This window comes from Typopeltis vanoorti, chromosome 17, assembly GCF_054136105.1.
Source record: "Typopeltis vanoorti isolate ZY-2024b chromosome 17, IOZ_Tvanoo_1.0, whole genome shotgun sequence".
NCBI lineage: Eukaryota > Metazoa > Arthropoda > Arachnida > Uropygi > Thelyphonidae > Typopeltis > Typopeltis vanoorti.
In genome coordinates, this window is record NC_143565.1 from 46,025,530 (window position 1) to 46,038,779 (window position 13,250).

At 35.4% G+C, this 13,250-nt stretch overlaps 1 protein-coding gene across 1 annotated transcript in view; it reads right to left on the bottom strand.

Annotated features, from left to right (window-relative positions):
• mwh (multiple wing hairs) overlaps positions 1 to 13,250 on the bottom strand; it is a 69,217-nt gene that overhangs the window by 14,194 nt on the left and 41,773 nt on the right. The window contains exons 5-7 of the mRNA XM_090407375.1: positions 7,671 to 7,721; positions 1,578 to 1,676; positions 1,189 to 1,341 (exon numbers count right to left, since the gene is read on the bottom strand). Coding sequence (XP_090263501.1) covers positions 1,189 to 1,341; positions 1,578 to 1,676; positions 7,671 to 7,721 — 303 coding nt within the window. The remainder of the gene's footprint in view (positions 1 to 1,188; positions 1,342 to 1,577; positions 1,677 to 7,670; positions 7,722 to 13,250) is intronic.

Here is a 13,250-nt window from a genome sequence, read left to right on the forward strand (position 1 = left end):
CTGTTCTGTTTCGAAATGATGCAACTGCATGATAAAGGTAGGTTGAACGCTGATGATGGTCCATTAGATGAGATCTCAATCATTTAGTTAAAAAAAGACGATAAATCATTCGAATTAATGCCAAAGGGAAATGTATTGGAAAGATTAAATTTTCATTGCTAAAAGTATTTTAATGGTCAATGGAAAGGAAAATTATTTCATTCATAACGATCGCTTGTAAACAAGCAACCTTAGTTTTTTTTTTTTTTTTCCGGGGATTAATGTTCAAAACATTGTTGGCTTCTTCAGCATCAGACGATCGCCTAATGCGCCTCCTATCTTGATAGACATCACCATTTAAAAACATATAATTTGACTTATTGACCTAAAAAAAATTGGGTTGTTCATGAATAAAAAAAATCGCTTGAGGATAATAAAACAATCTTGAGCAACAGACGAGACACTTGAGTTGCTTCTGCTGGAGGCGCCATTTAGTCTGAAACCGGCTCTGCTATAAAGTTCTAGCAAGATGTCAACTCTATCAGAATCACAACTAGGAAATTTTCGTGAAAGGGAGGGCGGAGGTCCAGCGGAAGTTAAATCTCCGAAATTTGGAACAGCACTAAATACTATATACAAAACACTCATGCTAGTAGCCCAAGGATTTGACCAACCTATATTTAAAATGTAATTTGACCTTTAATTTGCACTTCTCTTATGTCTGATCTTCTTAAAACGCATGCTCCATTTGTAATAGCAAAGGCCAATTTTCGTATTAGCAAGTCATTTCTTCTTTTTGTATTTTTACAGTAAGGTGGATTATTCCGTGTATTCCTAACTGCTCTTTATTTCATTAATCTGTGTCTGTTTTGTTTTAATGAATATAAAAGTGAACGACTGAAAGCAAAGATAATAGGAATGAATATTGCGAAGTTTTCTTTGTAAATGATTCTAATATACATTTGGAGTTACATTTGTAATGATATTCAGCTGTTCGTTCTCGATGCAAATCAGCTGTGTACACACTCTACGGGTGTGTTCAGAGTACAGTCATACTTCACCACGTTAGCATTTACAGATTTCAATTAGCCGCCGCAGCTGTGTTTAATGTGTTAATTCCCGATGCCGTCAATGAACTTTGAGTAAATATAGTAACAATCGGTATTTTGAAACCACTTCCATCCTCACCCCTTCCTATCAAATACTTACCTCGAATCCTGCCGGAACTGTGCTGTTACTAAGCAGAATGGACACTAAGAATTTAAACCTCACTGATTCTCCAAAAATCATCCTCACCGATGACATAGCCTCCAACACTTTGCGATGTCCTGTTGGTCCAGCTTTACACGTCTTCGTTAGTAACTACACAAAAGAATTATTTTATTTAATCAGATAGTTCATTCTCAATTAATTTTAATCATAAACATTTTCTTAAATAAGAAAAAAAATTATCATTTAGATGATTTACCATACTTGTTGGATATTAACAACTTCAAGAAATCATAAATAATAATGAGTGAACGTTCTTAGAAACTACTAATACATTTACAAATAAATGAGATAAATTGGAATAATTACTAAAATTCTTGAATACTTACTTCCAGCGCCACTAAACGGGATTTACTAAAACTACTCATGATGCAGACGGCTATTGTAGACAGGCCACTAGCATGATCTATAAGTTTGGTTATGGCTTTCTGCAAAAGGTGTAGAATTTTAGTGAAGCTATTCTCATTGAATAAAGATCTCACAATTAAAGATAAAAGTTGATTCGTCATGTTTTTTCAATATATTTATTATTTAAGATAAACTATTAGATTGCATCAAATATTAAATACGGAAAGTTTGCTAAAATAAAGACAGATGTTGAAAGTAGCAATCAAGGTTTTTTCTCAGGGAAGAGATAGTTCTGCGTTGATAGTTAGTAACTAAGACCAACCTAAACGCCCTCAAATAAAGTCATAAAGAAGATGGCGTCGTTATTACTGAGCTAATACAGCTGCAAATGCATTGTAACAGTGTTTCTAAATAAAAAGGCCTACAGGAAGTTGAAGGGGATTTAACTTTCCTGGTCCGTTAGACAAATTTAGACTTCACTTTTACGTCGTTCTACCCCACTGACCATGACATTATTTGTATCTACCCATGTGTGTCTTCATGAGAAGGAAAAAGGACAATACCCTCCCTACATATTGTGCGATACTGCACATAAAATACGGGAGATAAATCTATTGGGATTGTAATTACTGGCTAACTCATCAGGAGAACTTGTGTTTACTTATTTTGCTATTACTATCGTCCCTCACCGTAATACCTTACTTAGTAATTTGTCAGATAATCAGTTGAGCGGAAAATCGAGTTTAATGGACCGGCCTAAGGAAATAAAAACATAAAAAACGAGATGCCCATTGTAATAGGGTACACAGATGTGCACGCAAATGTAGGCTTCGGTAATGATATTCATTTTGTATCACTGTAGAATCATATGCGCAATAGTGTATATCCTTTAAACACCAGTCTGCTTATCTATATGAGCATCTGAAACGTTTATAGATGACAATAAATGGATTCTTTCCTTTGGTTTGGCTTCGAACTTAGAGAGTACAGCAAATACTTGTATATGTTATTGTAATATTCTAAAATCGGTAATTATGCACAATTACTGGTGACAGCGCAAAATAATGGTTATTATTTCTCAACCACTTTTGGTAAGGGCTTGATTTACAGAGCCTTAGAAGCGGTTATTACGGAAATTTCAGTCATCTGACAGATTTATAGCGTCCAGTCGTATCGCCATATTAGTGTTTTCGATGAACATCCGCAGAATGATTGGGATTATAGCATTTAAACTTTCGTGTGAACAACTCAGATTACCTTTCCCTCCTACAGTAGCCATAAGAGTCTGTTACACTAAAACGGACTAGCAGATGTCATTCAAATTCATTTCTTTTGCCGTTATTTTCGTGTCATGTACCAGTCCGTTTTAATGTAAAGGCCTAATGACTACCGTAGTAGGGAAAAGTGATAATCTGAGTTATTCGGACGAACGTTTGCTGTTGTTATGTGCCATCCAGTCATTTTCAACTCTTGGCGATCTCGTGAGCAAAGGCTCTACATCTCACTCGGTCGCTTGTCTTTTCTTTCAGTAGTTGTAAGGCGAGGCTGTTTTAGTCCTATCTAACTTTTGGAGACTGAGTGTGGAGTTCAATCTCCACTAGTAGCCAAGCAGAGATAGTTGGCCCAAGGCTATCACTAATTAAGCGGCACACGCAGTGAAGAGACGGCTCAACAAGTGCCGCCATCTCGTGGTCTTTAACCCTAACACAATATATTTAATATCTGAAATAGTGTGGGTTCTACGATTGATTTTCTTGAGTTTTACAGAACGAAAACCTCAAGATTCCGGGAGGAAAAAACTCGCTTGTCCGTGCCAGAGATCGACTAACTCGGGAACTGGTAAAGACGTTAAATTTTATATTAAATACCCTAGTTTCCTAAAGTGCATTTAATATAAGGAGAATGAGATGCTAACTCAACATATAGGACTGCGAAAACAAAGTTACTAATTCGTTTACCCAATTTTTTTTTAATCCAAATTCTTCCATTTAGAAGGATTTTGTGGCTAGGAAACATCACATTTCTTTCATATCTGGTTTCTTGAACTGAATGGCTCTAAGGCTAAAACATAATGGGAAGGACAATAAAGATTCAGCAAAATGAATTCACGAGGAAAGTGGATTTTAAAGAGAACAGTGTCAGCAGAATATTTACACAAATATCAAGACAATTTAGAATGCAGATAAAAAGCTCGCATTTGTTTGATAAATACACTAATTACATGATATATTATCATATATAATGCATTTGCAAAAACGTGATACGAAACAATCGGTAAAAGCGAATATTTTCTTGACAAACCGCCTGATTTAATACATTTGCAGTTTCCATTGAAGAAACGTATTTTTATTAAGTGAGATTCGGTTTTAGCACTTTAACTGTAATAATTATGATGCAATTCATGGGAGATGTGGGAGAAACGTTTCATTTTCATTTCCTCACAATGGCATTATACACAAAAGTTCAAAAAAAAAAAAAACACCAAATATAGGAGTTCATTCAACTCACACAAAGAAATGAATATTAACAGGGAATGCCAGATTTCTGAGAGAAAAAATAATATGTTTCTTAACGACAAAAGTTTCTACATCAATAGCATTTATCCAAAGAGGATACGAAGATGCCACTTCAGTACAAATATTGAGGATTCGTCCTTCAAGATGCAAATTAAAGGTCCATCCATTCACAGAACTTTCTGATTAAAGAATGGGGACGAGTTCTAAAAGCGCCTACGATGGTTAGCGCATTTTTTATTGAGTATGTCTTTTGAAAGAAAAAAAAAATTACCATAGCACTACGGATTTCCCATTTTTGAATGCCATAACATGTGCATTATGGGAATATATTTCGAATCACATTTTATATTTCTAATTATGTTCAGTGCAAAGTTAAAATGCCTATAAACATTTTTAACTTCATCGAGGATGAATCCAAAGGATATGGCTACTGTCCAAATGAGAAACATGTGTTACCCCAATCTCTCTCTCTCTCTCTTACCTTCATACAAGACGGATAACAAGACTTAAAAAATAAATCATGAATGATGCTCTCTAGTGAGTAGAAGATTTTTTATGGAGAAGGCGAACAGTGGTTTTAATAGGCCATGACTCCTTCGTCAAGAACCGTTTTATCCATGCAATACAAGCATAATGTTTAAAACATATGAAATAAAAGAAATTGCACATTCAGAGTAAATATCAAATACTTGAGTTAGAAAAAGTAATCAAAAACCTGAAATGTGAAAAGGCAGGTAGAGTAGATGATATTCGAACAGAATTCTGAAAGATGGAGGTATAAAAGTTCTCAGTAGCTGCACTGCATAATTCCAAAAGCGTCTGCGATAATTCAATAAACCTGGTATCAGAATTATAGAGGAATTTTTCTACTGTGTGTTCCATGTAAGATTTACGCAATCATACTTGAGGAAAGACCAGAAAAATTGTGAAAGAGAAACGTGGCGAGGTCAAGATCAGATTTTCGCTTTAAGATAGAAGGTTGAGAAATCATGGGATTGTAACAAGGATCGATAAAGTGTCAAGAGAAATGCTATTCTAAACGATACAATTATATGGCGTAAACAGAACATTATACCATCCCATTCATGTGTCGTCTCCTATCCAGGAAGTTGATTGCCATGATGTGACTCGTGGTTAACTGCAGGACCTTATGACATATGGTGAGGACTCTATCTCTTCCACATATTGTTGTAAGTATTCATAGCTGTGAATCAGCGTGTGTGTGTGTTCACGGTGGGGCGGTTTACCTGTTCTGAGGGATGAAAAACCGGAATTTCAGCGTGAAATCCCCCCCCCCCTACCTCTGTATGACACCAGCTAACTCATTTTTAGTCGAAAAAGACCAGATAAAGGTTCCTCAAGACTGATCTACGGAGGCTCATCAGGACATTATAAACAGTAATATGTACTTTGTATTTAAGTTGTAAGTCGCAGTTAGAATTGAAGGAAGGAAACATAGGAAGATGGTTTGATGTAAAATCAGGTGCAAGACAAGGAAGAACACCATCTCCACTACTATTCTACATCTCTGATTCATCATCTCTCGTACATGGATTACTAAGTGACATCAAAATTGCCGATGTTAATCTCAGATCTTTACTTTATGCAGATGATATTATACTCTTGAATAAATCCAGTATAAGTGTCTTCAGGATTCTTTAACTAAACGGTATCACTACTGTAACAAATCTGGTATAAAAATCAGCAAGAGAAAAAAAAAAGTGAAAATAGTTTTCATTTTCACAGTTTTTGAAAATTTCATCTATTTTAGAGCAATTTTTAGTTAAGATGGTAAATTAAATATGGAAACAGACAAAGGAATTGGCAAAGAGTACAATGGGAGTAAGCTGAATAAATTTATATGAAATAAGAGAGAATAAGTCAAATCTAGATTTGACTTATTCCGATTTTAAATCATTGATCTCAAAGCCAGGTAAGAAATAAAAATATGTGTAGTCCTCAGTCCTGATCATTGATAAACAAGACAAGACCAAAAGACCATAGATCTGAGAAAAATTAAGGACGTTAACATATGCCATCAATGACATAAATATGGAATCTGGTTGCACATTCAGGAATGTGTGAGCAGAGCAATCTCAGCCTTATGGTCACTCGAACAGAATCCCGAGAGGAAAAAGGTATTTGATTCCAGGCACTCAGTAGCTCAGTCTGTTTAGATGATATCTTATCTTGGAAAGACAGGGGTTCTAATTCCGCTTGGGATACGAAGAACCTTATGAAGGTTTTTTCCATTGACTATGAGTTATTCAGTCTTAAGCGGAGGTAGCAGAATTTTTCATTCCTCAACCAGGAGAATACAACTTTACATACAAAGTATACTTATAAGCTTAGGGCTACCTTATTCTTGAATGATTACAAAATCTAAGGATACTTGGAAGGTTGTAGGTGCTTGACAACCTGTTAGAATCCCAGATGATGATGATGATGTTTGATGTCAGGAAAAATATCCAGAGGAAGACCTAGATCAAGGTGAACTGATGCAGTCTGAAGTACCTTCGAAGATAAAATATAAAATCTGACAACAGAGTAATCAGGAGGAAAAGTGTCGATAGGAAATTAGTAACAATGTCAACTTTTTATGTAGTACCATCATAGTATCCTGGACATGCCTTGAGAGTACATATGAGACATTGATGAGGATGAAATACATATTCATAGAAGAATTTCATTAACATTTTATGCTACTTTTCAGTTGCAAGGTAGTAAGCGAGTACAAAGATAAATTTATTCATTTAAATTTGATTTCCTATAAAAAGTAATTAGAAATTATTTCTTTTAAAAGTTCTGTTGTGGATTTATAAATATTCTACCGTAACGTTTATTATTAAATCAATATTTAAATTATTATTCTGGTGTGTGTCCGTCCGAAACGGGCACACACACACACCAGTCAGTTTACAAAATAATGTACAACTAGATTTTTTGTTACTGTTGTTTTTCATTACACCAACATCCTTTTTTTAAAAACAAAAATGGAATTTTAAAAAAGGATATAAAATCAACAAAACGGAATTCTGACAAAAAAGTGAATAATCAACTGTTACAATTAAGAATGGTCTTCTCTGATATCCTGAATATTCGTACTTGTACTTTCTCTATAGTAAACTGACGACCACACATCACACTCCTGAAGAATGTGATTTTCCAACTCTAAAATTTCCTTTAACTTGAATCATATTAAATGCTTTCAAAATGAAGGTATTACGAGAACACGTTCAAGAGTAATAAGATCCGATCTTTGCATTTCATGCTTCTGAATTAGTTTTACGAGGCTTGAAACGCATTTCAAGTATTCATTGGTCTGTATTAAGAAAATCTTCATTGTTTATCTGACTTTGATCGTATAGTAGAAATGAAAGGCTTGTATTAATTTTCATATGTGAACACACAGTGGAAGTTTAGGAATTGGATTGCTATACGATTACTAATTATCATTTCTAATCGCTCATATGCTCGTAAATTATCAACAGAAATAACTATGAATTAAGGAATAAACATCCATATAAAATTTCTCAGATAAAATCAGAAGATACTTACAGAGCTAACGGTGGCAGCGTGCAAACAGAGAAGGCATTCGTATTCATTTGTCTGAAAAGAACGAATGGTACAATGGCTAATTATAATAAATATATAAGGAGATCTTTAATGTTATGAAACAGAAATAATTAAATACGAAAATTGCCTCTTCTAAAAGATTAGTTGATATTAAAAGTCTGTGAAGCAGTAATCTACAAGTCCCCCATTATTTTCTGATTATTTACATTTCTAGATTGGGGTGACGCTTTTGTTCAGATTAGTAACAAAGTTTCTATGTGGTATCAATTTAAGAGTTAATATGCGTCGATGGTTACAAAACAAAAAGAAAAGTAATGGATGCTTCAACTCATCGAGCCGTGTGAATAAGAACAAGGGGAAAGTTGACATTACGAAAATTGCTCTGCCATGGGGGGAAAAAGTATCTAAACTCGGAGAGAGTGAAAGAAATTCTCAATCTTCATTATCAGATTCTAATCAGTAAGAGGAGGGGGACTGACAACAACGAGGAAAAGAAGAAGACCTCTTGGAGAGCAAGATGAATGCCTTAGTCAGTGAAGTAACGTTACTCTGTCAAATCCACGGCCTTTAATCGACAGTAACAATAGAGTCGCGATACGAAGCGAATAAAGGCATGCAGCCAGAAACAAAAACAAAGCACATATCGGCCGAGTTGAGTCGGAGATAATGACCTTCTACAATCAGCCAGCAAGCGGAAGAAAACGCGTGGGCCTGTTTGCTGTGCACGTGTCCGACAGGCAGGTATCGGACGACCTTAAGGAGTCCACCTCCTTAATATATAATGACTGATTGGTGGTCAAACGCATAGCGGCCTGATAAAGATGTCGATGACTTCATTGGGGGTGGGGGAATGAAGATTTCACCTGCACGCTTGCTGACAATGAAGATTGATCTTTGTCTCTCTCTCTCTCTCTCTCTCTCTCCACACTGGTAATTCACAAATCAAGTTCGGAGTCACAGAAGAGTCTAGATAGTAAAATAAAACCGAGTCTACTTAAATGCGTCCAGTACGCTGTTGACAGTTATATATATGACGGAGGGTTAAAAAGATGTAATTCTATTTTGTAAATAATACTGACGAACAGAAATGATGAATAGAGACGGCGTTTGAAACTGACGGTGCCCATTATAAATCAATATCTCTGAAACAACGTCCCGCATTAGATTCCAGCATTTCTTGTCCTTGACCAAAGCAGTTTCCTAATTAATTTTCATAGCAGCAGTCTGTTGGAAGCGCCTAGTTACCAGTGATCCACAAGCATGACCTCTTCAGCGACCTAGAAAATGGGTGTAATGACTTTGAGTATGCAATGAATCCAACAGCGGGATAAAAGTCTGTATGGTTTCCTCAAAACACGCTGATCGGTGACTAATACCTTGCATTTTGAAATGTATTTTACGAATGATTTTATGTCTTGCAAGAGGAAGCAGTTTACAGAAATATGCATCTTGCAGTTTTTAATTTTCCATCAAACTGTATGGTAAGAATGTCTTTAAAAGGCAAATTCAGTAATAAAAATTGGTACAATGGACAGTGCCATTTTTGGGAACGGCTCCTAAAACATGTTCCTGGTCGCTAGTCTCCTCCAGTCTTCAAAGTATGACGTGCACCTCTACACTCAAAAAGCGCAAAGAAAAGCGTCATTTTCGTTTATTAGCTGAAATTTATTTAATCTGTTATTTGTTTTTTCCGAAACATAGCTGATCAGAGAAGATTGCTTCTTCTTCTTCTTCTTCAAGGATAGTGTACACTGTATTTCTAAACAGCATCCCTTGAATTCTGTTCGGATGGTACAGAAATTAGCAGCTATGTTTAGCAACAGAAACATTCTCGCTATCGGCAAATAGGAAAACAAAGCCAGATGATATCAGTATTCAGTGAATTTCTCGGCTTCTTCTTCTTCAGATAATTTTTACATCTCCAAGAAAAATTTGAAATGGATCAATCTTTGAGACACAGAGAGCACAGTTTTGAGGAGAAAGAAGTCAAAACTTCTTCCAATCAAAATGAGGAAAAAACAACAAATTTTCGCAGTGTCTTACAGAATTTCTGTTTCTCCTGCAAAACTTTAGTGAATATAAAATTTCGGATACTTTGACCACATTATGCTAATATTTCAGAGAAATTGTTCTTAATTTCAGAATGATGATATAGTCACTCAAATGCTTTCTCTAAAATAACTTCAAAAAAAAAATTTCAAAGTAACTGCTAGTTACTTTGAAATTACATGACCTTCGATATGAATAGATTTGGTATAGCATTGATTAGAGATAATACGATCTCCAAAGAATCCGAAGCGAAGAGTGGAGATATATATATATATATATATATATATATATATATATATATATATATATATATATATATATATATATATATATATATATATATATATATATATATATATATAGTGTGTGTGTGTAGTGCAGTATCAGTTTACATACTTTGTTGGAAATAAACATATTTTATTATAATTTTTATACAATAACTTAATCACGAATATGTAAACTTTTCAACGTATAAATAATTCGGAGTTCATATGAGTGCTTCTTTTACACACCTCAAAGCCCATGGACGTTCCTTTTGCTGATTTGTGTTGCAGGGAATAACAGTAACGGACTTTCAACAATGTTTGAGTCGTACATTTGGTCAAAACTAAGAATTGCGATTCATCTTCAATGAGCAGATTGACTCGCAGTATGTCAATGTCATCGAAGCTCGACCAGATTTGTTTCTTCATCAGAAGCAATCGCATCAATCGTTTCATTAAGCGTGTCGTTTAAAATAGAAATACTTTTCAGTTTATTGGCCTCAGGATTTCCATACACACACCCTAACTATGTGTAAAGCAGGTGGTAAAACCAGAGTTTCTCCAATAGTATGTGGTTCTTGTATGTAGTAATGCTATAGTGCACTTTGAAGGAAGCCCTCGGGGCTTCCTCAGATACCGACAAGTTTTTTTTTTTTCTTTTAATGTAAGTTTTGTCTTGAATAATTTTTTTTGACGTTAGGAAAAATGACGTCGGCTTTCTCGATATGCTTCTTTAAGTGCGTTTCCAAATGATATTTTATTTTATTGCGTTTTATGTTCTTGGGGGAATACCACACCTGACACAACATAAAACAGAGGGGTCTTTGTTCATTTTTCGCTTCAACAGGTGTAAGACTAAATTTAAGCCCCATTGTGTTTCCCAACTCGTTTTCTGGCTGCCAGTCTGCTTCTCACTTTCACACATCACCTGACTGACTGGCCTGTTTAGAAAAGAGAGAACAAAAAAGCAGACGTATTTGTTAAAAAAAGGATACATAATTAACAGAAGCTTGAATTGACACCGTGAAAAATTTACAATTAAAGACAACAAGAGGGGAGCAACTCACACTTCACATCAGTTATATAAAATCAAAATCAAAATGATTCGCTAAAGATACGAAGTCAAGACGTGAAGTGGCAGGTCAATGTAACGCGACCCTCGTTGCTAGGCTTGACAGGACATGATTTTCACTGACATGTGCCAACCTGTTCTCCCTATCGAAAGCCAATGGTCTGTTATACACTGCCATCTACTAGCACATTGCAGAACTATAACTACATTGATGACATAAGGTGATGTTTTGCTGAACAACTCTAATAAGAAAAAAAAAACAAACTTCAGAGAGGTTTGCAACCATAAATTGGATCGTAACTCCAGAACTGGACACTTAAACTAAAAGGATTACATAGAGGGCTTAATTTGATAGATTATTACATTTAGATAACGAAAGTTACATGAAAGAGGAGGCTTCGTTATGTGGAGAAAAAGATTGTCATGAGAGATTTGGATTCTAATTAACAATACAACAATAAATGAATTTCATGTACCCACTTAACAATTGCTGTGCAAAATTTTCCATAAAGGTCTGATGTTTTTGTGATTTTTAGGGTGAGTTCAAAACAGAGGAAGTTAACCATCACCATTCCTCTGGCATAAAAATGTAATTCATTTATTGCCGATGCGCACTGAACCATTTGTTTTTGACAAAAATAGCATAATTTGAACTGATTCGAAAGACACCCTGCAATTAAATGATGCCAATTATTTACAGCACATAATATTCGAATTCTTTCTGTTGCGGTTCGATATGGATGCTCATTATCTGACAGTCATGAATATTAACGGCCACGGGTGAAGTGTCACGCTCCATTTGCATCGCCTGGTAATATACTGCTACATCTACCACAGGTTCAGTAAGGAAAATAAAAAGGATTAAAAAAAAAATCATTTGCCAGATGTAGTCTGATATCTGAATCAATCATTTGAAGATTTTATTCATTGAGATTACAAGAGAGAGAGAGAGAGAGAGAGAGAAAGAGAGAGTTTCCATGGATACCAAAGAATAGCGGAAGACTATCTTTCCCCAGAGCTTTTAATTCTTCATCGTCAACTTAGAATTATAAAGACCGGAAATTAAATAAATAATAATAATAAAAAATAATGATCGCTAGTTCCCAGTAGGATTGGTAGCCTAAAGTGCAAAGCGAAAATTGATGACTACGATAATATATTTTCCCACCGATAACAATTGTCTCGGTACATTGAACTGATGTTTTAAATTATTTCCCTTTAAATAACAACCCTTCATTTTATTTTAAAAGATTAACTGGTTTGCTGGCTTGGGCACGTCCCAGCGCGTGACTATTACGTGTAAATGTTTCTCAATAACTTCCGGAAATTTGCCATTAATGTTCGTAACCCTCCATGACTTCTTGAGCACCCCAGTGACTCATCCAAGTGATCATCCCACAGGCTATTCTTTTATCGCACATCTGGGATGAAGCAGCAAATAGTGATAAATCGATGGTAAATAAATGTAGATAGATCGATAGTAAATATTATCAGGGGAAAATTATAAAAGGAACTGGGCGTTTATCTTGGTGAACAAGAAATATTCTGAAAAAATATGTGTACTCTATACACATTCCTATAAAAGTGTTCAGATACTTCCAGTGGGTGAAAAAAAAGAACGCTTCCATTATCAGCGATTGTAAGAACTAGAGGACTCCACTACTGTCTGCGCCAATTCAGTTTATTCTCAAGCGAATATATATTAATTTATTCACTTACTTAATTTTCCTACCTATTTTCAACTTACATTACTAACAACGCAACGGTTCGGCTTCTGACTCGCATCCAAATTTCTCATTTATCCGGAGCATTTCGCTACATAACCCATAAATGCCACTGGATTTTAATCGGGAGAGTTGTTTCCACTTTTAGCTTATCTACGTAAAGTCGTAAACCTACAGCACATTATCCGTGAGCGAAACAAAAATTAGACAACCTAAAAACCTTGCTCCAGAGATCAATCTTTTTCATGCCTCTTTAGGTATCCAAACTCAGTCGGTAATGGCGATGCCCTTTTATCTCGAAAGGCATGCGTTTGAATCCGTCTAGGACTCGAAGAAAGTTTACCAAGGGGGGGGGGTAGAATTTCCATCGGGGGAACTCCGGCTTTTCACTCTAGGATAAAAGCACTAATACAAAGCGAATATACGAGCTCATCATGGTCAATGTTCCTTCTTT